The sequence below is a fragment of the Lates calcarifer genome, linkage group LG20 (genome assembly GCF_001640805.2).
Source record: "Lates calcarifer isolate ASB-BC8 linkage group LG20, TLL_Latcal_v3, whole genome shotgun sequence".
NCBI lineage: Eukaryota > Metazoa > Chordata > Actinopteri > Centropomidae > Lates > Lates calcarifer.
Genome location: NC_066852.1, coordinates 8,472,131 through 8,498,415, shown reverse-complemented (window position 1 = coordinate 8,498,415; position 26,285 = coordinate 8,472,131). Strand labels below are relative to the sequence as shown.

The following is a 26,285-nucleotide window of genomic DNA, read 5'->3' as shown; positions in this document are numbered from 1 at the left end:
AGTTACTTTCGAGTATGAAATAAATTCCCCGTCTAGTCGGGGATTCCAGGGTGCTTTCATCTAGAAATTTCCAGCATTCCCGGTGAGACTGTTAGCTTCCCCTGAGCCGAATAACAGGTGACTCCTGTTTGACAACACAACAGGTGTGAAACCAGTAACCACAGGAATTAAGTTTAAAGACATGTATGGTGAAAGTGAAAGTGGACGACAGCCTCACTACAGACTGGTCCTGTGCTAGGAGGCGACTGGTTGACAAACCGAAAGTATATGTGACTGTGACTGTGTGAGTGTGTGTGTATGTGTGAGTGTGTCTGAGCACTGTTTGCACGTTAGCATCGTGCTAGCTACCGGATAGCCCCACTACTAGGCGCTGGTGTGTGAAATTCGCTCAGTTTCAAACAGAAAACGACAAAACGGCTCAGGGTTCACACGTCCAACACAAGTCTGACAGCCCGGGAACATGTCACACACAATACAATATTTACAAGTTAGCTAATTTTAAAAATTAAATCGAGTTACTCACTCAGAAAGAATCAGCTGACACAACGGTGACTCAGTAGACTACACAACTTCCGCATTCTTACGCGATGACTACAACGCCAGCCAATTGTCAGGAAGGAAACTGAACCTTCTAGACCAATGGCGCTAAGGAATTTGTACCGGCCAATGAGCGTTAACAACAGTCAAGCGAGTGCGTTGCACACACCCACAGTAGAGCCAATCAAGTACCATCAAACTCCCGAAGCGCACCAATAGAAAATCACAGCGCGGCACAAACTGGGAACACACATACGTGCGGCACAGGCAGCCACACGTAGTTATATTAGAGGCCAGCAGGGTGTAAAAATACTCTGAACAATTAAAAAAAAAGAGAGAGAAAAAAAAAGAGTTTCACTTTTTATTTCAAAACTAAATGAAGAACTTTGAAAACTGAACTATGAATGTGAGTGATTTGTTTTCTTTTTTCTTTTCTTTTCTTTTTTTTTTTTTTTTTAAACCCTAATATAAACAGCCTGGAAACAAAACTAAAACAGAGAAGCATGAGAGGGAAGTGAAAATAACTTTTAAAAGGTTACAGGAAAAAGGACAGTGTGTTTTATGAGCTGATTTGTCTGATAAAGCCAGCTCTCCCTTCTCTGCCTAGAGAACACTGACCTAAAGCTGAAGCTGTTTGTCAATTAACTGATTGAACAAGTGGCAGAAATGTCATGCACAACAATTTTGATAGCTGATTGATTGTCACAAGGCAACTAATGAGCAAAAATATAAAATGTTTTCTCGTTCCAGCTTCTCCAGCGTGATGATTTCCTTTCTTTGTTTCATATATGTTTTATATCATTGTAAATAAAATATGATCTGGTTTGGACTGTTGGTTGGACAAAGATATCTAGGACCTCACACTGGGCTCTAGGAACTAGTTTTCTTACATGTGAGGGCCAAATTATTAATCAATTAATAAAATAATAATAATAATAATAAAGATGGATCAACCAATAATGTAAATAATCCTTAGTTGCAACCCCAATCTGATCACTTATTTTGACTTTACAGTTTAATTTTTCATGCAAACTTCAGAATACTTATCTGCAGGGGTGTTGTTCTCAAGGAGCTCCCTGACACAGGCAGTGAAATGTGTGTGTACATACATCTGACATGCCCGTGCAGTTTACAGCACTGTAGCTAGGGCCAGACACTATTTTAGTTTATCCCCCTTTTCTGTAACAGCCTGGGCCTGACCTCATATGCTTTCCAATACCAGTCAACAGCCACGCAATGGCTCACCTCACCCCCTGTGTTTGCTCCAGTCCTGTGGCATTTTTCCCTGCACAGCTGGGCAAACAATAACTCCCCTAATGTGAAAGTTTTTATAACCTGAAATCAGATTATCAGGCTTTAATACAGAGTCATAATGAAAACAGGTCATTTGCAGAAATAACTCAATCAGTGCATATTCAGCTGGAAAGTTGAGGCTGTCTAGTACATACTGATCTTTTATGGATGCTCATCTGTTTATGGTGTTTGTATCAGATTGCTCCCTCTGGTGGTGGAAAACAGAAACCAGAGCGGGAGATGTTCTGGTTTAGTATAGGACAGGATTATCTCTCTCTTATTTTGTATCCTCAACAATTTTGGCTCAGTGCAGCACTTTTAGTTCAATTCTTCATAGTCTGGATGCACCATGTTTATTTCCTACTTTAATGAGTCACTGTTTGTTAAATAAAACATTATCCACCTGAGCCTCATCACATGTTCACATGAAAGGTATATCAAGTGCCTCAGGCAAAACATCCCAAACTAGCTTGAGTGTAGTGTCTGTATTTAATCATTTTCCCTAAACTGAGGTTAATGTGTCTATGGTCCTATGACAATGGAGGCTCAGAGGACTGATTAGACCCTGGACCCAAGAGAGGGGAAGAGAATACAACATGGGCCATTGCTGCTGTGCAACAGGAAGTCAGGAGGTGGAAAGGTGGGTGGGTGAGCCAAAAGGGCCAATCACAGTTGATCATCAGGTTAGTACTTATCTGCATGCTGTCTGACCAGACACTGATTTTGATCTGTCTTTTGTCTGGACTGTGGCCCTTCTATAATCTCACCATGGTAAGAGACTTCAGCATTATCTCAGTCAGTTATGATGGCAGATGCTCTCAGATGTGAGATGTTTCACAGCTCAGTAACTGAAGAGATAATTGGCTCTTCAGTCGATAAGAACCAATTAAATCCCATCAGAAAAATAAGATTTATTGACTGCAGGTTAGTCTGAGCACTTGTTGATGAAGAAGAAAAGAAGAAAATGTCAGGAAGGAAACTGAAAATGATTTCTATCTTTTCTTTCTTTTTAGACAAGCTACACAGATAAAGGTGAAAAGGTAAGATTAATACTCAGGGGAAGAAGTCTGATATGTGATGACTGCTCTGCAGAAGGAAACCTGAATCATGCATGAGTGCCTGAAAGTTGCGAGAACAGATAATTCACTGTAAACATTCAGTTAATATGCAAATTTCTCTAAAACAGAAAACCTCACTCAGCTGTGACGTTATTGTTTCTCAACAGCATGATTCTTTTAAAATGTTTCATACTATGTTTTATTTGATTTGATTTGATTTTACTATTCATCCATATAATCCATTCTTATTGTCTGTTACATTTTTACCTTTCAGCCTGAGAGAGGGAAATTTGTCAAGTTTCATCATGTCACCTTCTGGGTCGGCAATGCCAAACAGGTCAGTCTGCAAACACTTACATAAGATTAATAGTTTACTGTTTGTCATCTGTGTCATTTTGACACATAAGCTCAGCACCAGTCCAAGCACATGTAATTAACCACATTATTTGGATTTGGATTAACCTTTGAGAATAAAATTTCAATATTTTCAGAAACATCCACAGGCTTTGTTAACTAGATAATAACTGTACTTATATTGTCATTTATACAGTTTAAATAACCACAAACTGTTTAATCTCTTGCTTCTGAAACGTTCAGTCTCTGTTTTTTTGATCCAGAACAGTTTGATATCTCTGAATAACAAATACAGTCTGCATTTTAAAGCTAAAACAATTACAATTCATTTAGAAGTCGATCAACAGAAAAATGATCTGCAACTATATTTATAATCAATCAAGAGTGTCAGCGTCATTTCTCATGCAAAAATTCCAAACGTATCATAACTTTTCTCTGTCATTTCAAGGTAAAAGTATCAAAGTATCTTTGTCTTTGGGTTTTGAAGTGTTGGTTGTTCAGAAAATAAGTAGATAAGAGGTAATGTGAGACTTCAACTCTGGTAAAATATAATAAGTCTTTATGACATTATGCAAAAGAGAAGAGAGAGAAAATAATCAATTGATAATGAAAATAATTCTTAGCTCAGCCCCACTAGATTTATGCATTTAAACTTAATATTGATGATGTGGACATTTCCAGAGAAGGAAACTTATTTTCATTGAAGAAATCCACCTGCTTGTCTGACTCAGTTCTTTTAATCATTCTGGCACACGGGCCGGACAACACACAGCCGAGACTGATCAATTCACAGTCAATAGATTTGACAGAATATCTCACTTTGGTAAAGTTCATCAGGAATTCTCTTCACATTAAAGACAGTCTGATCACTCTGCAGGCAGCCTCCTTCTACTGTGATAAGATGGGCTTCGAACCTCTGGCCTATAAGGGTCTGGAGACTGGCAGCCGAGAGGTGGTGTCTCATGTCATCAGACAGGATAAGGTATGCAGCAGAACATCCTGAGCTGATGGAATCAATAAACACTCACCGGTTTGATTTTACAGTTTATCCACCATCTACCATCCTCCCTCTCTCTCCACAGATAATATTTGTGTTTCAGTCTCCACTAAATCCTGGAAATGAAGGCAAGTTTTCTAATCAGCAAACATAAAACTATATGAACACAACACACAGCATACACATTGCATTTCAGCATGGTTCTATCTTTTCTCAGAGATGGGAGAACACTTGATTAAACATGGAGACGGAGTCAAAGACATCGCTTTCCAGGTGGAGGACTGTGACTTCTTAATCAAGGTAACACTGATGCAGAGGACCTGTGTCTGATGTTGATGTGCTGATGGATTTTGTTGCATTTGCCTCTAACTGACCACACTCTGCACAATGTATAGTTTCATTGTTTCATATTATTCAGTCAGTCAGGTCCACTGTGATTTTTGGAAAATGATATACCTTATGATCCTTACCATTTCACACAGTTATTACATGGTGAAAGAAGTATTAAGATATACCACAGTGTACAAATACTCCATTACAAATAAAAGTCCTACATTCAGATTATTATGTAAGTTTAAGTTCAGAAGGATTAGAGTCTAATAAAACAGAAAAGTAATTGTTCATCTTACCTTATCTTATATACAAAGATAAGTACCTAAAGTAATAAAAATAAATGTAGTGGAGTGAAAAGTACTGTAGTGGAGTAGAAGTATAAAGCAGCAGAACATGGAATACTCAATTCAAGTACAAGTACTGTGCCTCAAAATTACTGTGAGTTCAATACTTAAGACATGCAATACACATCATACACACTTATACTTAATACTCTGTTTCCTCAAAACTGTTTTTAAATCTCAATTTTAACCTCAAGTAATGAATTGACTGTGATCAATTAACTCAGATGGGGTAAAATGTGTATGGTGCACTCAGTGTGTGATGAAATAGGGGTAAACATGCTGGTGTTGTGACAGGCTCTGCTAAAGTGCAACCTTGATGTCTAGCGGTTCATTTGAACTCTTTAGTTCAGTCAAGGTCAGGCTGGGTAAACTCTGTCTGTTGACCTTCAGGTGGCTACAGAGAGACACAGTTACCACTGACTGCACGCAGAGATAAACAGCAGCATCATCTAGGAAACATAAAGTTGTAGATCACAGGCTGTTCTGTGTAGGAAGATGTTCTGTATTCAGCCACTGGAGGGCTTCCAGGAGCTGTCTGCAGACAGAAACACAGTGTTGTATGCTCCTGTATTTCTGGACTGATCCCCACACCCCTTCACTGACAGACAGCGAGAGAGCGAGGAGCGGTAATCGTCAAAGAGCCCTGGGTGGAGCAGGACAGCCACGGGAGGGTCAAGTATGCTGTGGTTCAAACGGTACGTAAAGAGTGACGCACATTTGAAAGCCTCATGTAAATACACATGTGAAACTGGAAATGAGTGATCGTTGTGTCAATGTTTTGTCCTCAGTATGGGGATACAACACACACACTCATTGAATACCTCGGACCCTACAAAGGCCTGTTCCTGCCCAGCTACAAAGAGCCTCTGTTTAGGGATCCTCTGTTAGCCAAACTGTGAGTCTCTTACATAACAACATTTTACTGTGCTACCAAATGTCACCAAAAGACATGGGGCGGCTTTGTGGTAAGCAATTATATATTTATAACAAACTGTTTCTCATTTCACAACATAGCTCATCTTTCATACCTCCTCTTTTACTCTGAAGTTATAATGAGGCTGTATTTTCTTCAGTGGTGGAGGAAGAACTGTTTACTGAGTAGAAGTAGCAATACTACAGAGTAAAATACTTCATCACAAGTGTATTTTAAAGTCCTGCATTCAAAGTGTTACCTCACTAAAAGTGCAGAAGTATTAGCAGTAAAATGTACTTGAAGTATCTTAAGTAAATGTATTACACACTAGTACTGATGGAATACCAAATTAACATTACGCAGCATGCATTGGCAGAAAACCATTGGATAACCAGTCAAACTCAAGACAAGTTTTCTTGATCCATTGTTAGTTATCATTATTATTTATTTTATATTATACCATATTATATATTTAATAAAAAATAATAATTTATTGAATATAACGTTATTTACCCAAACTAAGATATGGTTAGCACAGTAGTATGGTAGTTGAGTAAATGTATTTAGTTACTATCTATCACTGGTACTGGTATCTCTTTACCGGTCGATTTGGTCTTGTATGCTAGGAAGTGTGTGACAGAGTTGTTTAATAATTAATATAAATAGGATTTTATGCTTTATATTGAAGTTTGTGTCAGCAGTAGAGGTTTCATTGACACATTTTATTTCAGTTTCTTGAGTATGCATTATGTATTTGGTCAGTGAAAATCAGGAATGTTTCTTTAAAAATGTACAAAAAATGAGGGAGGATGAGCGTGTTACCTGTGTGCACTCAATGTTTATGGAAAAGTACCCATGCAGTAATTTTGTCTTCTTTTCTTTGTAGTCCACCAGCAGGCTTGAACTTCATCGATCACATTGTGGGAAATCAGCCAGATGACCAGATGGTGCCAATTTCAGACTGGTAAGACTGCTGTCTGAGCGCACGTACGCACACGACGGGCACAGCAGACACCAGGGGCAAAAGGACAAGTACACACTCGGCAAACAGTCGCTTCACCTCTGCTGCAGGGTGAAACATTAGTGCAGATGTTAAAAAGCTGACCCCAGCACAACATCACTGCTCTATAAAACTTCAAGGGCAAATTTGTATTTTTAAAAAGTCACCAAGAGGAAAGGAGGCATGTACAGTTCCAAATAAGGTTTGACTTGTTCACGTAGCTTATCATCAGATTTCTTGTTTGTGTTCTCCAAATTCCAGGTATCAGAAGTGTTTGATGTTCCACCGGTTCTGGTCAATAGACGACAAGCAGATCCACACGCAGTACAGTGCCCTGAGGTCCATAGTGGTGACAAACTATGAAGAGACCATCAAGATGCCAATCAATGAACCTGCCATAGGGAAGAAGAAGTCACAAATCCAGGTGTGACTTTTATTAATACAACGCTCTGAGTCATTTCCTTTGGCACTTGGGTTTGTTCTGTAAACTGTCCCTCAGGGGTCCACATGAGGGTCCCCAGCAGACTGAGGAACAATTTACTATTAGTGCTTCAGTCCACATATGTGGATTTGTGGGTCCAAATTACAGCTAAGTGTGGTTTGTGACATTATAATGTGTGACATCTGCACAGGAATATGTGGACTATAACGGGGGACCAGGTGTTCAGCACATCGCCCTCAACACGTCAAACATCATCCAAGCTGTGAGTCTCCCACGCTTCATTATCATCAAAATTCCAAGTCAATCCACAGACTTCAGCTTCATCTAAATCTACAAGTAAAGGCAAGTTTTAGATCCTGCTTTTTTCTTTTTTCCTCACGGTTTTGTCTTGAAACAGATAGTGAACCTGCGAGCCCGAGGGATGGAGTTCCTCGCTGCGCCTGACACGTACTACGACACCCTGCGGGCGAAACTCAAAACTGCCAAGATCAAGGTGAAGGAGGACCTCAATCGTTTACAGGTGAGAAGACATATTATTTCAGCAAGTGTTAAAAATTATTCTCAGCCATTTCCTTGTGCGCTAAAATATAAACTATCTGTGTTTCCGTTTAAGGAACTAAAGATCTTAGTTGACTTTGACGACAAGGGCTATCTCCTCCAAATCTTTACCAAGCCTGTGCAGGACAGACCGACTCTTTTCTTGGAGGTCATTCAGCGGAACAACCACTTTGTAAGTGACCAGTTAAGCAGTCTACTGGTTTAACTGGTAAGCTGAGGGAAATCTTGTTCAACCCCACACTGGTGGGATTTGCAGGCCTGTGGTCTTGCTTAAGAGGCTGAGACGGAGCTGCCTGAACACCTGTTTACTGCTCCCACCCAGTGTGAACAGTATAACAGTAGCCCACTTGTAAAAGCTCGGTAAATCTATCACAGGTACAGATTAAAAGGCTCAGTGCTTCACAGCGAGGGGGATCTTTGGATTGGGTTGCACCCTGTGGCACTTAATTTATAACACCCAGCACCCATTCTGCTTGTCAGGACAGGCACATCTCTTGTCACTCTCTAGCATTTCACCTACAGTCTACAGATGTGGATACAATGCATGAAAGTGTGAAACTGAGCCTGAACCGCAGCAAAGAATCTCTCAGAGCAACCACCAACACTTGATCTTTTGATTAGCTATGAAAATATTTACATGATTAATTTGCGAGCTGCTGGCGAGCGAGGCTCCCTGTCAGAGCGGGAGTGGATGTTTGAACCTGATGAGAATATTTATCTGCCGTTTGTGATCCAACATCAAAGTGCAGAACACCCCGAACGGTGTCTGAGGGAAGATCCCCAGAGCCATAACAAACGACACAGAAGAAGAGGGCAGGTCTTGGGGTAATTAGCCATCTGCGTGTGTCTGTTCTCTCTCCAGGGCTTTGGGGCAGGAAACTTTAAGTCTCTCTTTGAGGCCATCGAGAAGGACCAAGACGCCCGGGGCAACCTCACTGTGCTGACACCCGAGGGGCAGGCCAAAACCTTCTACTGATCCTCACAGCACCACCACACTTAGACTGTTATATATGGCTGTACATTTCAGAGGCAATCAACAACACCCACCACACAGTATATCAAACATGTGACAGGGTGCACTGCTATCAGATATGCTTTGAGCTGTCAGTAGATTGCATGCTGTATGGCTAAATAAAGTAACTCATGCTCATGCGGGCTGGCATGTCTGTTTGGGAAACAAGGGTACAGATATTAAAGGAATAGTTTCACATTCTGGGGGAAAAACACTTTTTTGATATCTTGCTGAGAGTTAGTTGAGGAAATTGATATGACTTTCATGTCTACATCGTGCGTCACACATTACCATACAATATATACAATAATTCAAAAAGAGCAACATTTAAGAGAGAGATAGAAGAAAAAAACAAAAATAATAACAATAAAACAACTGATTAGACAACACTACAACAGGACAGTAAAGGCATGATCCCCCTTTGTTTTAAGCCTAGACTTCAACATTTGAATCTCTGATCTCTGGAGTCTAGGTGCAGAATTTGTCTTTGTGCTAAGCTAACCAGCTGTATGTTGGCTGTAGCTTCACATTTAGTGCACATGAGAGAGATATCAATCTGAACATCTAACTCTTGCTAAGAAAGTGAATAAATGTTTTTCTCAAAATGTCAAACTATTTCTTAAACACTATTTGTTTTTTTGCAGGAATCTTTATTGCATCTTTATTGCTTTATCGCTACTAACATGTGTAAAGTAATATTTCAACTCAACAAGATTTTATCATTATCTACTCTGCTCCATGTCAGTCCAGTCACCAGTGAAATTTGCTGAGCCATATAAAACACATCAATGTCACTTTTCAACCTTCCCATTCACTATTGCGATTAATAGGTCACAACCATCAAAGTTTCTCTTGAAGTGAGTGTGTAGCACATCACACTCAGTCCTGTATAGGGGCTTCTATTTTTCTTGTTGTTTTAAGATATATAAAAAAAAAAAACATAAATGTGTGGGAAAATATAATACACCATCTTATAGAATATGTTAATTTCAGCTCAAGTATGAAATGATTTTTTGTGGTTTACAAGTAGTAAATATCTGCTACTGAGTTTCAGGTTTATTAGTTTATGTGGAAAGCAGGACACACACACATTAGAGGAATATGAGGAAGAATCTAAGACAAACTTATCAACTTTTCTTTGGTCCAATATATTTCTGTCATCTGTACTGTCATCTGTCTACCCTACATTTTCGTTTGTGGCAATGCTCTCAATGAAATATAAGCACCATTTTGCATTAGCATATTAGTTTAAACTCCTTATTCCAATCCCCATACAAATTTTGCAATGTTTAGATTGATTGTAATCCATTTTTTGCTGTAGGTATCTGATTTGTAAATTAATTTGTTCTGAACCTCTGTGAAGGACTGAATCCCATAATGCATAATTATATCTATGGAGTCCAATAGATGTTTCCTGAATTCTTCTAAGGTCCAATAAAATGGTCTAAAGGTCTCACTGGATTCTCCTGCAGAAAGATGTACTCTACACAGAGATTTTATTTCAAAATAATTTATTTGCATATACTTGGAATGAAGACAGGTTGATACATCTGTGATGGCACTGGTCAGTTTCCATATAGGAACATTCAGTCTATACAGAAACCACTCTTTCAAACCTGGACAAAATGGATAAATATATTAGTAAATAAATATATTAGTGACATGTCACTATATTGAAATGTTCTATTATATATAAAATACAACACTATTTCATTTCTGTTTTTGTTGTTCTCTTTTTGTACACAAAGTATCCAAAATATACTGACATATCCCTTAAAGTTCTGGAGGGATTTTTACTCTATTAGAAAAGGCAGTTTCAGCTCATTATTTTTGCAAAACATTACAAAAAAACAAAACAAAAACAAAACAAAACAAACAAACAAAAAAAAAAAAACACATAACGCAAAGAGAAAGATCTTGAACAGGATGAAATCACATCAGATATTCTGCGGCATCACCAAATGTTATTTTTCATGTGCTGATGGTTTTGGGGTTGTTTTAAATGAATACTATGAGATTTGTGTTGTTTTTCTATTCATATAAAATCTACTTGAGCCAAAGTGCTGCTTATAATTCAGTCATTTCCATCTCAGAGACTGTTTGGGCATGAAAAATAACAGACAAGGAAACTCTGATAACTTTAGCTAGAGGACGCTGTGTCGACTCATTCAAAGTGAGGTATTGGTATGAGCAACTGCAGGTGAAAAGTTCTGCATGATTGTCCAAGAATATTGAGTCCAAAATGATTTTCACTTCAGTTCTAGCATGTTCCCTCTTGTCAGTGAAAGCACATTTAATTCTGAGAGTTAAGGGCAGGGATGGAGCAGGGGAAAAAGGCACAACACATATTATGTTAGAAGTTCACTGTGTTCAAGATTTTGTGTCTTTGGTTAGACAGGTAAGAGCTTAGTGTGTTGGGAGGTTCCTGATTTAGGATTATGAACAGTTGAAACAATAAGGCACATGTGAGGCTTTAGTAAGTGCTACTGGTTACATTGCAATACCCATGAGCTCTTTGTCTGCTGTTTGTGCTAAGCTAAACTGTATCTGCAGTCTGACTGTTAAGAAAAATCCTTTCACATTTTCACTGAGCCTTTAAGGGAAAATCCATGCTAAACCAGAATTCCTCTTCCTCCGATCTCAGTCACGTCTGTGGTTAAGCCAAATATTAAGGTCTTTGATGGCATGATGAGGTTAACTTGTACCTACACAGTGTAGGTGTACAGAGTCATTTTCTTGGAACATAAGCAGATTTTCTGTCAGTCTGTCAGAGAGGCTGAATGGGAACAGAGCGAACACTAGTACAAAGATTTAAGGATCGATCCTGTCATTTCTAGTTTTGAGAGATGGTTAAACATGAGAATGTAAAAAGTCTTTACTCAGTATTATATTTCTGATTTAAAATGGATTTTCCTTCAAGGGACTGACAATGCACATTTACTGCGACAGAGGATTTTTCACTCATCTGGGTATCGTTTTTGTGACTAAGACGAATTCTTCCCGTCTTTCCAGTGTTTGATTGTTCCTGAGACTTTTCTCAGACTCTACCCATTATAGTTTGAAATAATGGGGAATGCACACCAAGCTTTCATTTAACTGGTGCTACATATGCAAATAGACTCAGCTGATGCTTGGGACTGCAAGGTCCACCTAGCATGGCTTTACTCCAGTTATATTCTTATCATCTGTCTTTTCTGTGGCTACAACGTAGAAGATTTTTCTACAGCTTTAGTCGCTGGAAGACAGTGGGAGGGTATATCCTTTCTGACAATAGGACAGTTTGATGAATTGGGCATTAAAAGAGCAGAGGATATGGTTGCCATCCTTCTGATGAGGCCTGTTCACTCTGCACACATCAGGGAGTTTAACAGCACAGAGGTCAACATGTGAAGTAACCACTGGCAAGAGAAATGACAAGAATGAGACAATAGCTTGTAATGACGACAACATAATTCAGTCAAACCAGTTCATTTTGAAAGGTGAAAAAAATTACAGACTACAAAAAAAAACAACAAAAAAAAACCAAAACAAAAAAACTGAAAATGATCCAAAAACACAAAAATGTTAAAAACAGCTGCCATTATTGAAATAATGAAAACAAGGCCCATGCACGGCTCAGCAACCTCAGTGAATGCTCATTGTTTGAGGGGCTGAGCATCAACCTTTCTCTCCATTTGGACAGGTCAGACTGCCATGAGGATAACTTTTAGTTGAGTTTATGGGAGCTACATGGTTGTGACATAAAATAAAAAATCAGAAATCACTACAGCAGTACCTTTAAAGACCCCCTGTGTGAGGCATGTTAAGAAATCTGAGCTGAGGTAGGCTGGAGAGAAAAGCTTCTCTCAGCTGAGACTGGACTCAGCGAAGGAAGACCAAGATCATACAAGAGTAAGTTAAGTACCTCTAAGATAAAAATCAAGTTCTTTTGTAATAGAGTGAGCGATGCAGAGATGGAGTCTCAATTCATGAGGGCTCAACACCCTAAGCAAGGATCATTCGTTAGTTGTCACTAAGGAGCATGGAACTTGTGATATCATGTCACTGATGAATATTCTTCCTATAACTGATGAGGAAAAACACAGATAAACACTTTTTCTCCTTTGTGGTTTATGAGTTGTTTCACCAGCAACTTCCCGTCTCTAAACATTTAAATCATTCCATGTGTTTTGATGGAAAACATCTTTAGCGTAATCTAATCACAATAATCTGACTTTTAATAACAACCCAACTAACTCAGCTGAAAGCGTGTGAGCTTTGAATCCTGGTGGAAGCTGGGGAATCGTCTGAGCAGAGGCATTGCTGGTGGAATTATGTGGAAGACATGAGAGCGATTAGCCAATGAGAGGCTTGTCCGTTCTGGCTCCTGTGTAGCAGCGTGATAATGGGGATGCAACAAGTTCTCACACACCAGACTCCTCTTCTGATCCTGTGGGCACAAAAACAGCTCAAGTCAGCTTCAGTATAATAAAAAAATTCACACCAGCAGACAGGTTTTTTTAAAAATAAACCCCCAGGTTAGGAAAACTTCTCTGGAAGAGAAAAGAAAGTGAGCGTACAGTTTTGTTTTGCAGTGAAGGATTATTATTACCAAAGCAAACCCTGCATGCCACTTCAGGCGCTAAACTCCAAACCACTGCTAAACTCACATGACTTACACTTTCCACTGTAACTCATATCCAACACACACATTGCATCATGCACCTTGTCAATTCTCTACTCACTCTTTTGCAGTCATACTTGCTTGCTGCTACACCACTCAACTGAAATCTATGCTGCTGCTGTTCACACAGCATTTCAAAAGCCCCACCTCTACTCCGGCATCCAGTACTGTACATATTCTACTGTACGTTTACTTCAGGATAAGATCATTTGCTAAAAGTTGAGCTTGTTATAATGAAGTCACTGTGTTCCCAGATCTCAGCAGAGATTGACCGCAGTGTTATCATACTCAATATAAATTATGCTCAAGTAGTAATAAACCAGAATTATCCTTCCACACCAAACACGTGGTTATGTTATTAAAGATAAAATAGTGAGACACCCACCCTGATTGTGGTGTAATGTTTGGCAGTATAAACAAATGTCTGTGTTGCAGTCAGCAGCAGGCCCATGGTGGAACCTGCAGGGTGGCCTGTCCATAGAAGTCCCAGGCCCCAGGAGCTGAGGCTCTGACCGAGCCTGCTGAACCCGTTTTTGCCACACGACATGGGCCCCGGCGCAGCAAGGCCAATCCTCCATCCCTCCAGAGTCCAGAATGAGGGGCACAGGGAGCAAAGCAGGGTGCAGCTCAGGAGGAGAGCAGCAGAAGCCCGGGCCCTGGCCGTAGTGAATGTGGATGCTACGGTCATCCTGCAGATCCAGGCTCTGGTGGAAGCGAACAGAGGGGCCATCAAGCACACAGCCACTCACTCGCCCAAGAGGGGCGGGAGGGTGTCCGTGTCCCTGGTGGCAGCAGTGAGGTTGGAGCTGTAAGGGGATTGGGGACATCAGGACAGGAGGTCCCGTGGGGCTGCTGGGGTCATGGTCCTGACGCTCTGTCTGTCCCGGGCTGGGCCGATCTGTGGGGTCTGGCTTTGGGCACTGGCAGGGGCTGTGCTTAGGAGGGCACATGGGTGAGTCTTTGTCCAGGACAAGAGAAGCAGGTGCAGCAGCGGCAGCGGCGGCAGCGGCCCCCTGCTCCTCATCTGAACCTCTGCTCGGGCCCTGGCTGTGCTCCCCCTCCTCATAGTGGTGGTGTCTGTGGCGGTGGTAGTGGATGTGGCTGAACACAGTCTGTGGCTGTTCTTCAGGGCAGCCTGCTTTGTTCACCACAGAATCCAGAGACCTGGGCCGGGCCTGGGCACTAGCCTCCAAGCTGTTTCTCCGGGGACCGTGCCCAGGACCTGGCCCGTAATACACAAATGGATCATAGTCACTACTCAGAGAGCTACGGAAGGTGGACCAGCTGCCATAAACTCCCTGCAGGGATATGTCAGTACAGTTAAGAACTGAATCACTGGAGGAGCCATGGCAGGGACCTGAGCTGGAGTCACTCGCCGGCCCGTCCGCCAAGTATCCACTGCGTTCTGTGTGGTAGCTGCCACCTGAGCAACTGCCCTCGTCCTGCCGGCTGTGGGCAGGTGCTCCACGGGTCTGTGGTGTAACAGAGGTGGCGTGGTGCAGTCTTGAGCAGGATGCACTGCGCTGGGTCGGACAAGATGAACGATAGTTGTGGCACGGCCGACGAGGGGTGTAGTGGTGAGTGGACGTCCTGCAGTTCCCTCCAATCCTGTGGGGCCTTCCAGGACCCTCTACTGGAAGGCGGTATCCACAGCTGGGGCCAAGTGGCCTGCTGGTGAGGAAACGTACCGTCTGAGTGTCCATGGGAGAGGAGCCACTGTAGTTTCCCAGAGAGGGATATGGTCCTGAGGGTCCACGAGGATAGTGAGGCCTCATAGAGAAGGGAATAGCATGCTGAGGGAAGGGGTGGTTGTGTGGGCTGCTGTAAGGCTGAGGGTGCAGGAAGCCCTGGCTTTGCTCTGGACTCTGCTGGAGTCTGTTCCTCTGAGGCTGCCGCTCTGTTCCTGTGGAACAGCAACAATTAGAATATACAGAGGACTGCAGGGTTGTCACACCAAATTTCAGTTTTTAAACTGACAAAAACTTCTCTGTATTACTCTGCAGCATGCCAAAGTATGAACAACAGAGAGCCACAGATGCCTGTTTCCAAAAGGTTAAAAACAAAGAGTTGTGGAAAACTAAACCACTAAATTAATCTTAACATGTTAATGCTGGTCAGTGAAAACAGAAAGATTCCTGCAGTCTATGGGTTGAAGGATCTTCTTTAACAAAACTTAACTGGAAATGTGCTTGTCCTCACCCATGATGTTATGCATGCAGAGGGGACAGGTGCGATGCTGCAGCAGCCAGGGGTCAACACAGTCTCTATGGAACTCATGAGCGCAGGAGATGATCCTCAAATGCTGGGCAGAAAATGAAAGACAGAGGTAGATAACAGATAAATGACAAATGGACACATTTCAGTATCTAACTAAACACAGATACTTTCCTCCCTCTCTCTTCTTACCTGCCCGTCCTGAAACTCCTCCAGGCAAATGGCACAGACTGGGCTGGAGTTTGAGCTGCTGGCTGACCCCCAGGCCCCTCGGTGGCGCTGTGAGCCTGAGCAGCCCTGAGAGCTGTAGGTTTTGGTCTCCAATCGACTGATGGCCCGCATGGTCTGCTGGTGGACAGAGTCCTGCATGTACAGGAAGGGGAGAGTTAGAAAAACCATTGAAAAATCTCTAACTGAGTGGTGGATTCAGATCAGTGACATTTCATTGACACATTTGCCTCTGAAAACTTCTGCCAGTGGTTTTGCTGTCACTCACCCAGGTTCTGTTGGACTTGCACTTGTAGCGGAAAGCAAAGATTAAGACGATGGTAAGAATTGCCAGGACGATGGTGAGCAGGATACCCACATCATAATGTGGCTGAGAAGGGAAAAGAAGATGGAAAAAAAGCAAATATTTATGATAAATTACAGTCACTACTTGACCATATATTAAAGCTTAGTATAAAGTTCTTAAATTAACAAGAAAATCCTCTAAGAAATCCACATGAAAGTCTAAACACAGCAGCATTACCACATAGCAAGAATGACTTGCTTTTTAAGATCTCATAAATCTACTGAATGTCCTTTGTTGTTTATGCCCATGGGCCCATGGATATCAAAGTCCACGCCTGTCTCACACGCTCTCCTCTCTACGCTTGATGGTCCATTTGTGTCCTTACACTCAGTCCACAATAAAGTCTGATGCACGATATTTCACACCAAAACAACATTAAACCTAGAGCCTCGAGTGGCCTCTCACCTAATACGATGTGAAATTTCCCCAGTTTTCACACAACTTTCTCTCTGTTCTGCTGTTTCCCAGAGGGGTTTCTTTTTCTTCTTCCAGCCAGTGAGTGAGTGAAAGTTGCAGCTCATGATAGATGTGATTCGGTGCTTACCCATTTTGATGGCTCCATCATGATCTCAATACGAACTTTGGCCTCCTCGTTCTTGTTGACCAAGCCCATCAGCTCCTCAGCGTCCTCCGCCTCCACCAGCACGACCGGGCGGGGAAGGGAGTCTGTTTCTCGCAGCTGTGTGCGTGTGTGTGGCATGGTAACCAAAGCAGGAGGAGAAAGACACAGCAATAAGATGTGAAACTGATCATCTTCTGTTTGCTCACTGATTGATAGTTAATCGATAAAGGTGTAGCTGTGTCTTTAGCCGTGCCTGCACACTCACCTCAGCAGCAGCATTGGCATCATCACTGACATCAAAGATAACAGCCTGAGCTCCTTTATCCAGTGCCATGCGAGCCTGAAGGACAGAACACAGGAGAGGGGTCAGGGACAGAAACAACTTGTCACCCAAACAACAGAAAACATCTGTCCTTCAGAGAGGTCATTTGTGCAGTGGACAGCTAATCAAAACGAGTGTCCATGTCTTAAACCATCACTAGGTGGCAGTCATGCCATGAACCTTAGGCCTTACAACACCGACCCAAAGTATTCCTCCTGTCACTTTTCCACCTGACTCTGGAAGCCAGACACACTGAGTGAAGAGTGTGTCAGTGGGAAGGCCAAAACACAAATATACTGCCTTTTTTTAATGTTGGACAGAATGGCTAAATAAAACAGTGGAGTATTTGACTGAGCAAAAGAAAATGGGTGTCTCATCAGTCTACCATGCAAACCAGGCTCTGAAAACGTTCAGCAGCTCTCCCCCTCAATGTGCTTCTTTATTTTATTATGTCATTTAACAGAGTGTAATTTTAAAGCTAAAATATTCAGTGAGATATTCTTAACAGGCATGATGGTACATGAGTGAACGATCAGCTACTGATCAGACCTCAGTGGAGATATAGGCTTTAACCTATATATAGTCAGGCAACAGCTGAATAGGGACTGCAGAAAACAATTTACTTACTATTATATCATCAACTTTTATTAACTTACATGCATACTCCACAAATGTGTTACAATCAGTTGCCTATATACACATCCAGCTGATGCAAAGCAACATTGACATTCATTTGGATGTTTCTGGCAATCTGAGCTCAGGTTTTAGTCTCCATCAACTTCTCAAGGAAAAAGCTTGACTGCTAAATGCTCCACTTTGTTTACCAGCTTGTAGTGATGGCTTCATCATCGCATCATCATCATGACCTATCCCTTTTACATACAAGTTGTCATGTGGTCTATGAAAAGTATTGATTATAGCCACTTTAAAGTGATCAATATAACTTAAGCAAAAGTGGCAGTTACAGGGTAATGGTAACCGGCAAAACATAACACAAGTAGAGAACATTATCGAATCAGTGGCTCAGTAGGCAGAGAACTAAATGAATAACAGTTAACATAGAAACATAGTAATATTTATCAAAAGTTTGCTAACATTTGTCACCATAAACTACTGGTCATACCAGACCAAGTAAGGCTGTAGCAGCAAAACCACTGAGTGTATTGATCAAGGGTGAATTTTATTGCACATAAATTCAACTTTTTATTTGTAAAAGACAGAATTTGCTATTTCTTTTTTTTTCAGGGGTTACATAGAGTCACTTTAAAATCCCAAAAATGGAATAGTAACTAACTGTCATTTACTATATATTTACTACTGAAAGCTGCTAACTGCACATTTTAAAAGGTAGAGATGCTGTGGAAACAGTGCTCCTAAGTTAAGGACTAAGTTATGCCATTATGAGCATTTTGGTGTGTGTTGGCTGGCTGATGGTTTTATCCATCCATTCATCCATCCATTATCTATACATCTTATCCTTAAGGGTCATGGGGGGGCTGGAGCCAATCCCAGCTGACACTGGGTGAGAGGCAGGATACACCCTGGGCAGATCCCCAGTCTGATGGTTTTAAAGTGTGAATAATATTCATTAGCTGTGCTGTAGAGAACTTAGTGTGTGTCTGAGTTGCTAAAATCTAGAGGAACATAGAGATATTGTCATTTCTACAAGCTGTAGTTCCTTTGTGCTTTGTTTCATGAGTGTGTGTACTGTATGTTCTGTCATTGCTATTGACCAGCTGCTCCCTGACCTGGCTTTGTTTATTCGCCAGCTCTGAATGTTGTTTGTGTTATCAGCATGTTCTACAAAAGCCCAGAAATGCTTTCCCCAGCATCACCAGAAGACGACGAGAAAACAAATAGCAGCCTTTTCATCAATATCTCATCACATGCTCTTAAGCGTCTGGCATCTGCCAAGGCTTAATGAGGAGAAGACACAAGTTTAAACACCTAATCATCCGGGTCAAACACAACACTAAACAGTGAGCCTACTGCTCGCAGCCCAGGGCAGGAAGGTGTGCGTGCACTCACAGACACTTACAAAAGAAATTCAGGTTGAAGCATCACTCAGTTGAGCCATTAATCAAGTTTAATGAGAAACTTCTTTTGTGGAGTGGTGGCACTGAAAGTCAGTGCATGACAAGGAAGAAACAGACGTTTCCTTTGTGTACATCAAATGTCAAAAGCTTACAGCTGTTTCATTTATTTCCTCAAAGCAATGCGTACACTAAATTGCCATCTGTGAATGTGCATACAGTATGTGTGTGTGCTTCTGTGTGATTCTGAGTTTGCAGAATTGTTCCACAGAACCACAGGTGGTATTCAAAGGCTTTAGTATCGGTGGTCAGGGAGAGGTCAAATAAAAAAATGAGCATATCTCCTCTGATCTGGCTTTCAGCTCCTGTGCAGGAGCCTTTTTCTCTGTTTCATCAGAACAATAATTGTAGTACATGCATAGGCCTAAATGGGGTGTGGTCACATGAGAGAAAAAAACTGGATCTTTGACATGTGGGAATTTGTTTTACCTGGGGTTCAAAAGTTCTCTACGCAGCAGTGTGCCCATACGTCCTCTAATCGCGGTATTAAATGCAGGAAAGTCTGCTCTTGTGGTCTGACACACACATACACACACACACTGAACCAGTGGAGAAGTTTCAAATAGCCTCCTACAGTTCAGACTAACAACGACCAGTTCAAGAATATATCGTACTATATTTCTCGAATGACTGCTGCTGTGGTCTTATTATATCACAGTATTAGTAGTAGTGGCACCACAGTGTGGTTGCCAAGACTTCGTCTCGACTGAGCCACAGACCCGGAAGAGGCCCTGAGAGATCTCATTACATGATTAATAGGAGATATATTTAACCTTTAATGCTGCAGTGAAAAGCGCAGGTCTGACGCTAACAAGACAGTTCAAAGGACTGCCGGCTAAAGTGTTTCAACATCCAGGTTTGTTCTAGTCGGAACTGAAACAGACAGGCCTGTGGTTAGGTAAACACCCGTCCCCATCAAGTGCAATTTGACATGTGATTAAACAATATTAGGCATTTCAGTAAAAACAATTGCAGCATCGGAAATGACTGTGGTTTACAGAGTTATACAGTGAAGACGTCATCACTGGAAAAACTAACAAACAACACACATACCACAACAGCCTGCTGCTACATTTAACACTGAAGGGCTTTTGAAAGAGGGTGTGGGCAAACGTGGGCGACTTTCTGCTGTGTTCTGTGAAGCAGACATTATTTCAGATGTTGAGGAGTAGTAGCAGGCTGTGTAGAGCTTTCTGCAAAAGCAAGCGGTCACAAACATAAACACACCTGAGGGCTTGGGGCCTGGAGGAGCTGTGAGGTCACGCACACACAAGCAGGTATGCATTCACAATCTAAAGAGTTACTATTTAACCTTATTTTTTTACTATGTAATATATATGTACTTAATTTTGTTTCTTTTACAGTCTGAGCACACTGCATACTCAACACCTGCTACACTAAAACTAAACTAAACTCCATTCACTGATGAAAGCCATGAGTACAGATGAAAGCTCTGTAAAAACCAAGCAAGTGGTTCTTGTTTTACTAGTGTTTGTTTTTTTACTAGATCAGTGTCTTTGCCTCCTTCTCTGTAAATATGAGCTGAGAAGACTGAGATTAGTTGGCTGAAAACATTGCATATTCTTCACCAGTTTTCATTTGCCACCAGAATAATTTCAAAGATGCTACAATCACATAAAAATCTCTCAATCACATAGTGTCCATAAATTGTAACACCTACTGCACAGGTGAAAGTTATTCAGACAAACAGACCAATCAGGAATCTATGTATAGTCCACCTTACTCCAAGCAGCACATCTACAGTATCAGCCCCAGCTCATCTTGCATTAACTCCTGTGACTCCAGCCAGTGGGTGGCCTGCTTGGGGCCCGCCAGCGCTGTTTGTTTACATCCCTGGTGAAGTGCGGTGTGTGAGCCAGGGCCTGGCATCACAGTGTGTTCCCAACTGGGTAGAAACAAACTACGCTGCTGTGATGTCTTTATTACAAGGGGATGGGCCAAGCTTTTTCCGTCGCCTGACAAAATCGCTTTGCCTGTTCACGTCTTGGTGTTTGTCATGGGTTTAATGTGGTGCGGATGGCACAGTCGGGCCAGCGGGCCAACTCCCTTCATCTGCAGCCATGTTCCAACGTAACGGAGAGAACAAGGACAGGGCAACGATGAGAATATTACACACACACATACACACATTCAATCTTGCCATGGAGAAACATCTGCTATAGTAGTTAAACATCTATCATTACAGAACTATATTCAGAGTGACCCAGTAGCTTCATAACCTTTGACTTTTGACAGCAGATTTTGAACTAAAAGTGGTGGTGAGCCACAACACAAAAATTCAATTATTCATTCTAATATTGTGGCGTAAGTGTTTTTCATATATCAAAAAAATAATCCAACGGAGTGAGATCATTTCACTTGTTCCAGAAGCTTTCAGTATAAAACCAGACAGAACAAGAAAAGTTACAAGAAAATTACTGAAAAAGTTGTTTTGAAATGGAACTAGATAAAATAAATTTCACCCAGTTTTTCCAATGACAAGATTTTTTTGTTTTACTCTAATGACTAAGTGACTATGTTACAACAGAGATTTTTGCAGTGCAACCAGAAAGTAAGACATTTCAAGCTGAGCTAATTAGTGAGCATGGTTGGCTTTATTTTGATTTTTTTTTTTTTTTTTTTTTTAAACAGTTAATTACATGCCAGCACACACACTGACAGAAACCTTTTCCTTGGGCTCTGATAACCCTTTAACACTCTCAAAGCATGGCACTGGACTCTATTTAACTCAATCTAACTTTGTAGTACTTGTGGGGACCTGGTTGGTCTATTTTCCCAGCGTGACTCTCCACATCATTCAGTGCACGAGTAAATTATAGCATGGAATAATATGTGTGGGAATAAGGAGTGAGAGTGAAAGGGGTAGAGAAAAAAAAGAGAGGGGCAGAGAGGGAGGGAGAGGAGGGAGGCGAGCACGCTGTGGTGCTGCTGCATTAAAGCGTCTAATGACAGAGTACAGAGCTCTGGGCCTACAGGTCTGAGGCCGAGACTCTGCTCTGTCATTTCTCCTGACCGGCCTGGCACACTGGAATCATTACTGAGGCACTGGGACATGCCGCATGCCTAAATGAGAAGCAGACAGAGGTGGGGGCTGGTGACGAAGATTTTAGTGGGGGGCACACAATAGTACATCACTTTACCCAGTGGTCAGCTGGCTCACTTTGTGTAAACTCATTATTATTCATTGTTAAATAGTATTTACTTCAAAGTGACAATACATGGGAGCAGTTTTAAAGCTAATTATTAAACAAGACTGAAGACTATCACCACTGTGGTGACTACAGTGCTTTGAGCTAAATGAGCTAAAACATGCTCACAAGGACAATGATAACACACTGAGTGTTCAGCCACTAAGTTCACTACATTAGCACCCTAACATTAACTAACGCTAAAGACAAAGTGCAGCTGAGGCTGATGGGAATGGAAATATCAGGATCAGGTATTAGGATCCATTTAACCTACCAGTACCTGATATGGAATTTATAACAACAGAGACCTGATTTGAGAGGGAACCAATCTAAAATGCAGCTGATTCAAACAGCCCCTAAAAGACAAAAATCTAACTTCTTAATAAGAAGTCTTGTTTTCACCTTCCACATCATAAAACATCCCAGCTAACCTGGTGCTAGGCAGCAGATCATCTTAAAATAATTTAATATCAAACATATTTTTCTTCTCTGGCTGATACGTTCAGGTCCATTCAGATCTAATACTTGATTATTCCAATCACTCAGGTATTAAACATACTGAACATACAGACTCATAGTAGTAAGCTCACTGAACATAGTACGTATTAAATTGACAGCTAGAACAGAAGACTGTGGTCACATGGATGATTTTGGTGATGAAAATCCTGCTGGCACCAAAATATTGTCCTCTAATGCCTTCATAAACTTGTAGACTGGAAACACAACTTTTTTTTTTTTGGTCAAATGTAGATTCCTAATATCTTTCACCTTAGTGATGACCAAAAAAGGTACTCACTAACTTAACAGTAATATTATCTCCAGATGATGAATGGTGTGAAGAAATACTAGTTTATTGTCATAATTAATATTTAGTCTGTAGACAATTAATTGGCAAAGAGCATACTGAGCAACATTAAATGGGAGTCAGTAAAGTTTAAATGTGGCTACATTCCTTCTAAATCTTTTTCTATCTGAATATGCTTATGTAAATGTTGAAATAGTTTGGTAAATTACATCAAGTATAACCAAAACTATGCGGCCTTGCTTTAAATATTGTTTCCCTATCTTTTAAGCTGTATATTTAAGTCTAATTGTGTGTGAATAATTGCTGTATGTGTGTGTGCTGTGTGATTGCCGGGTGCTTGCCACTGGCTGAGCGGCAGTTAAGTTGGTTGGAAGAGGGAAGGGTGTGGCCCTGCTGGGTATCCATTACTCACAGGGGTACTTTGATGTGGGGACGCTGGAGGTGGGGTGGGGGGTGGGGGGTGGGGGGGCAAGTACTGAATGAAGAGGAGGGGAGGCGGGGGTAGGTGGGGTGGGGGGCAAGCGAGTCAGGGCAGGTGAGGAGATTTTACGCTCTCAGGAAAAGTATTGAGCCTGAGGGGGTGGGCCTGAATCACACACTCCTCCTCCCGCTACCTTCCATTCATCCTGGCACACACACACACACACACACACACACACACACACACACACACACACACACGCACAAACACTAAATCCAGAACCTGGGCTTGGCCACCTTTCTCATGCAGAGGAGAGAGACATACTGGAAAAAATTATGAACCTGATCTGTCTGTCTGGAGGTAAGAGAGGTCACTTAGAGAACTCACAGTATTGAAGTTCACCCCTCCCCTCTTTCTCTCTCTCTCTCTCTCTCTCTCTCTCTCTCTGTCTCTGCACTTCCCTTGTCTCTTGCCACCTCTCGTTAGCAGGAGCTGGCTGGACTGTGACACACATTTGAAATGCAAAGCACGAGTTAACAGAGAAAGACCAATGCCATCTGATACACTATCGTTTGCTAAACACATCCTCGAAACATCAAACGGCTGGGCAGCGAGCGGCTGCAGCCTGCGGGCAGATGAGACTGATGTGACCGCCAGTGACAGCTGTGATGATGGAGCTGAGAGACCCGACTCCATCACGCACACACGCCAACATATGACCTTACAAATCACTCTTTAAACTCAGCGGCCTGGGCACCGATAGTGTCGGCAGCCAGTAAACATGTCAAGAAGGAAACTTGACTTTGAGTTTTAAAGCCTCATGAGCTGCGACTTTCAGCTGTACAGCTCCTTAAAGGAATAGTTCAACATTTTAGAAAATATATTTATTCACTTTCTCAATGAAGATCAATACCTTTCTTATGTCTATGTGCCAAGACATGGTTCGCTTAGCTTAGCATAAAGACTAAAAGCAGCTAGCCTGGATCTGTTGAAAGGTGAAAGAAAAGACATCTGTCGACCAGCACCTTTAGCTCACTAATTAACATCTTGTTTGTTTAATCTGTACAAGAAACAAAGAGTAAAGTTAAAGCCCTCATAAAACCACAGCTGTTTTGTTCTGGTTTTCTTGTGATCCAGGCTAAAAAAATATGCACTACAGACATACACATACATGTGGGCTAGAAATTTTTAACACAATTCTAACCATAGTGGGTTTAATCTAAGAGGTGAACTACTACTATTACAGTGAATGATAATATATTTTGACATTGTCAGTCCAACAGTGCTTTACTAACACTGACTGCTGCTACACTGAACCATCACTATAATTAACTAAAGCTGTGTAAGCATATGAAATAGTTCTAAAATTAATTACAGTGGTAACTATCATGATATACTTTAATCATAGCAGTACTTGACTTTAATAAGTATAATTAAGTAAACCACCTGGGTAAGATGGCAGGGAGAGAAATGTAAAGAGGGGGGAGTTTGATCCCTGGATGTACGGACTCTTCTGATCTCGCAGGGAACACAAACATACCAAACCCCACCTCTAACATTTTCTTCCCACTTCTCCAAACATCTACAGGGCCTTTTTTAAAACCTCGGCTGTGAAAGTTGCCACATGAGAAACTGTCCGATCCCACAGAGGAGCCACTATCTCTTTATTGTTTGTATTGCACTCAATCAAGAGATTCAGGTAGGAATAATCCTCCTTTGGGTGGAAAAAGAAACCCTTTTTGTAGGCTTGGTATCGCTATGTTGATACATTCCTATAGTGCTGATGAGAGTATAACTAGAGGAGGGAGAGAAAGTGTGCTGAATAATTTCTCTCAGTTTGTAGCCGGCTGAGGATTTTTTCTCTCACCGACGGCCGGCAACACAGAGACTCAGGGGAAGCCAATTAGAGGGCCTTTCCCGGCCTTTTAAGAGGCAGATAATGTTCTTGTTTTCATAAAGCATCCTGTTATTTAATCAGGCCTGTAAGTGAGAGCCTGACACCCCTCCTATAGAGTACAGCAGCCTCCCTCCTCTCCCTCCCTCCCACCCATCATTCCTGCCCTGAGCCCTCCATCTCATTCAACAGCTCTTGTAAGCCTCCAGGAATTCATTCTTGGAACAGGCCATGCAGTAAGCCGTGTCTTTCTGCAGAGCAAAAACACACACACAGACACAGACACACACACACACACACACACACACACACACACACACACACACACACAGTGACAACTGAAGACACACTCTGTCTGTACATGAGGGAAACTTAGACACAGATAAAATTTAAAAGACTTGTCTGATTTCAAATTACAAGAATACCATACACTACCTCCCGTGGCACTGGACATTTCTACCATTGCATAACTACTATAAATCGTTGCAAATCACATTTCACAAGTCAGTAGGACCTGTTTATGAAAATAAGACCAGTTTAATAAAATGAACTTTTAAATGAAAAACCTGCAAACTGGTTAAAAACTATAGCAGTCAAACAAAGGTTGTGGTGTAAAGTATAAACGAGTGACAAACCAAAATTGTGTCTTAGAAAGGTGTTGAGTCACCACATGCAGCCTCAGTGCTC

General features: G+C 41.5%; 3 protein-coding genes across 5 annotated transcripts in view; 1 reads left to right on the top strand and 2 right to left on the bottom strand.

Moving 5' to 3' along the window:
* Window positions 1-607, bottom strand: part of mtmr4 (myotubularin related protein 4) — a 38,193-nt gene extending 37,586 nt beyond the window's left edge. Inside the window, exon 1 of the mRNA XM_018691877.2 lies at window positions 524-607. The gene's annotated coding sequence lies outside the window, so the exon portion shown is untranslated. The remainder of the gene's footprint in view (window positions 1-523) is intronic.
* Window positions 608-2,514: 1,907 nt separating this feature from the next.
* hpda (4-hydroxyphenylpyruvate dioxygenase a) lies at window positions 2,515-8,979 on the top strand. The gene is made up of 14 exons (XM_018691606.2): window positions 2,515-2,601; window positions 2,844-2,870; window positions 3,163-3,225; window positions 4,120-4,224; window positions 4,325-4,367; window positions 4,457-4,539; window positions 5,522-5,611; window positions 5,705-5,811; window positions 6,716-6,793; window positions 7,091-7,253; window positions 7,462-7,533; window positions 7,669-7,791; window positions 7,885-8,001; window positions 8,692-8,979. The coding sequence occupies exons 1-14, from the start codon at window positions 2,530-2,532 to the stop codon at window positions 8,803-8,805; spliced, it is 1,257 nt and encodes a 418-aa protein (XP_018547122.1). The 5' UTR covers window positions 2,515-2,529; the 3' UTR covers window positions 8,806-8,979.
* A 776-nt stretch (window positions 8,980-9,755) lies between these two features.
* Window positions 9,756-26,285, bottom strand: part of LOC108893510 (E3 ubiquitin-protein ligase RNF43) — a 75,570-nt gene continuing 59,040 nt past the window's right edge. For 2 of the 3 annotated variants that reach the window (XM_051078371.1, XM_018691600.2), the window contains 7 exons: window positions 17,120-17,194; window positions 16,837-16,971; window positions 16,215-16,316; window positions 15,911-16,081; window positions 15,683-15,806; window positions 13,890-15,407; window positions 9,756-13,270 (listed from right to left, as the gene is read on the bottom strand). In XM_051078371.1, the coding sequence (XP_050934328.1) occupies window positions 13,245-13,270; window positions 13,890-15,407; window positions 15,683-15,806; window positions 15,911-16,081; window positions 16,215-16,316; window positions 16,837-16,971; window positions 17,120-17,194 (2,151 nt within the window). In that variant the 3' untranslated portion in view covers window positions 9,756-13,244. The remainder of the gene's footprint in view (window positions 13,271-13,889; window positions 15,408-15,682; window positions 15,807-15,910; window positions 16,082-16,214; window positions 16,317-16,836; window positions 16,972-17,119; window positions 17,195-26,285) is intronic. The other variant, XM_018691601.2, reaches the window with a different exon arrangement.

What these genes read in the sequence shown, in the direction of transcription:
- hpda (XM_018691606.2), top strand. Translation starts at nt 2,530, where the DNA reads ATGCTGTCTGACCAGACACTGATTTTGATCTGTCTTTTGTCTGGACTG. An exon ending in GGGTCGGCAATGCCAAACAG is followed by an intron (nt 3,226 to 4,119) that starts GTCAGTCTGCAA and finishes ATCACTCTGCAG; the next exon opens with GCAGCCTCCTTCTACTGTGA. An exon ending in AGTATGCTGTGGTTCAAACG is followed by an intron (nt 5,612 to 5,704) that starts GTACGTAAAGAG and finishes TTTTGTCCTCAG; the next exon opens with TATGGGGATACAACACACAC.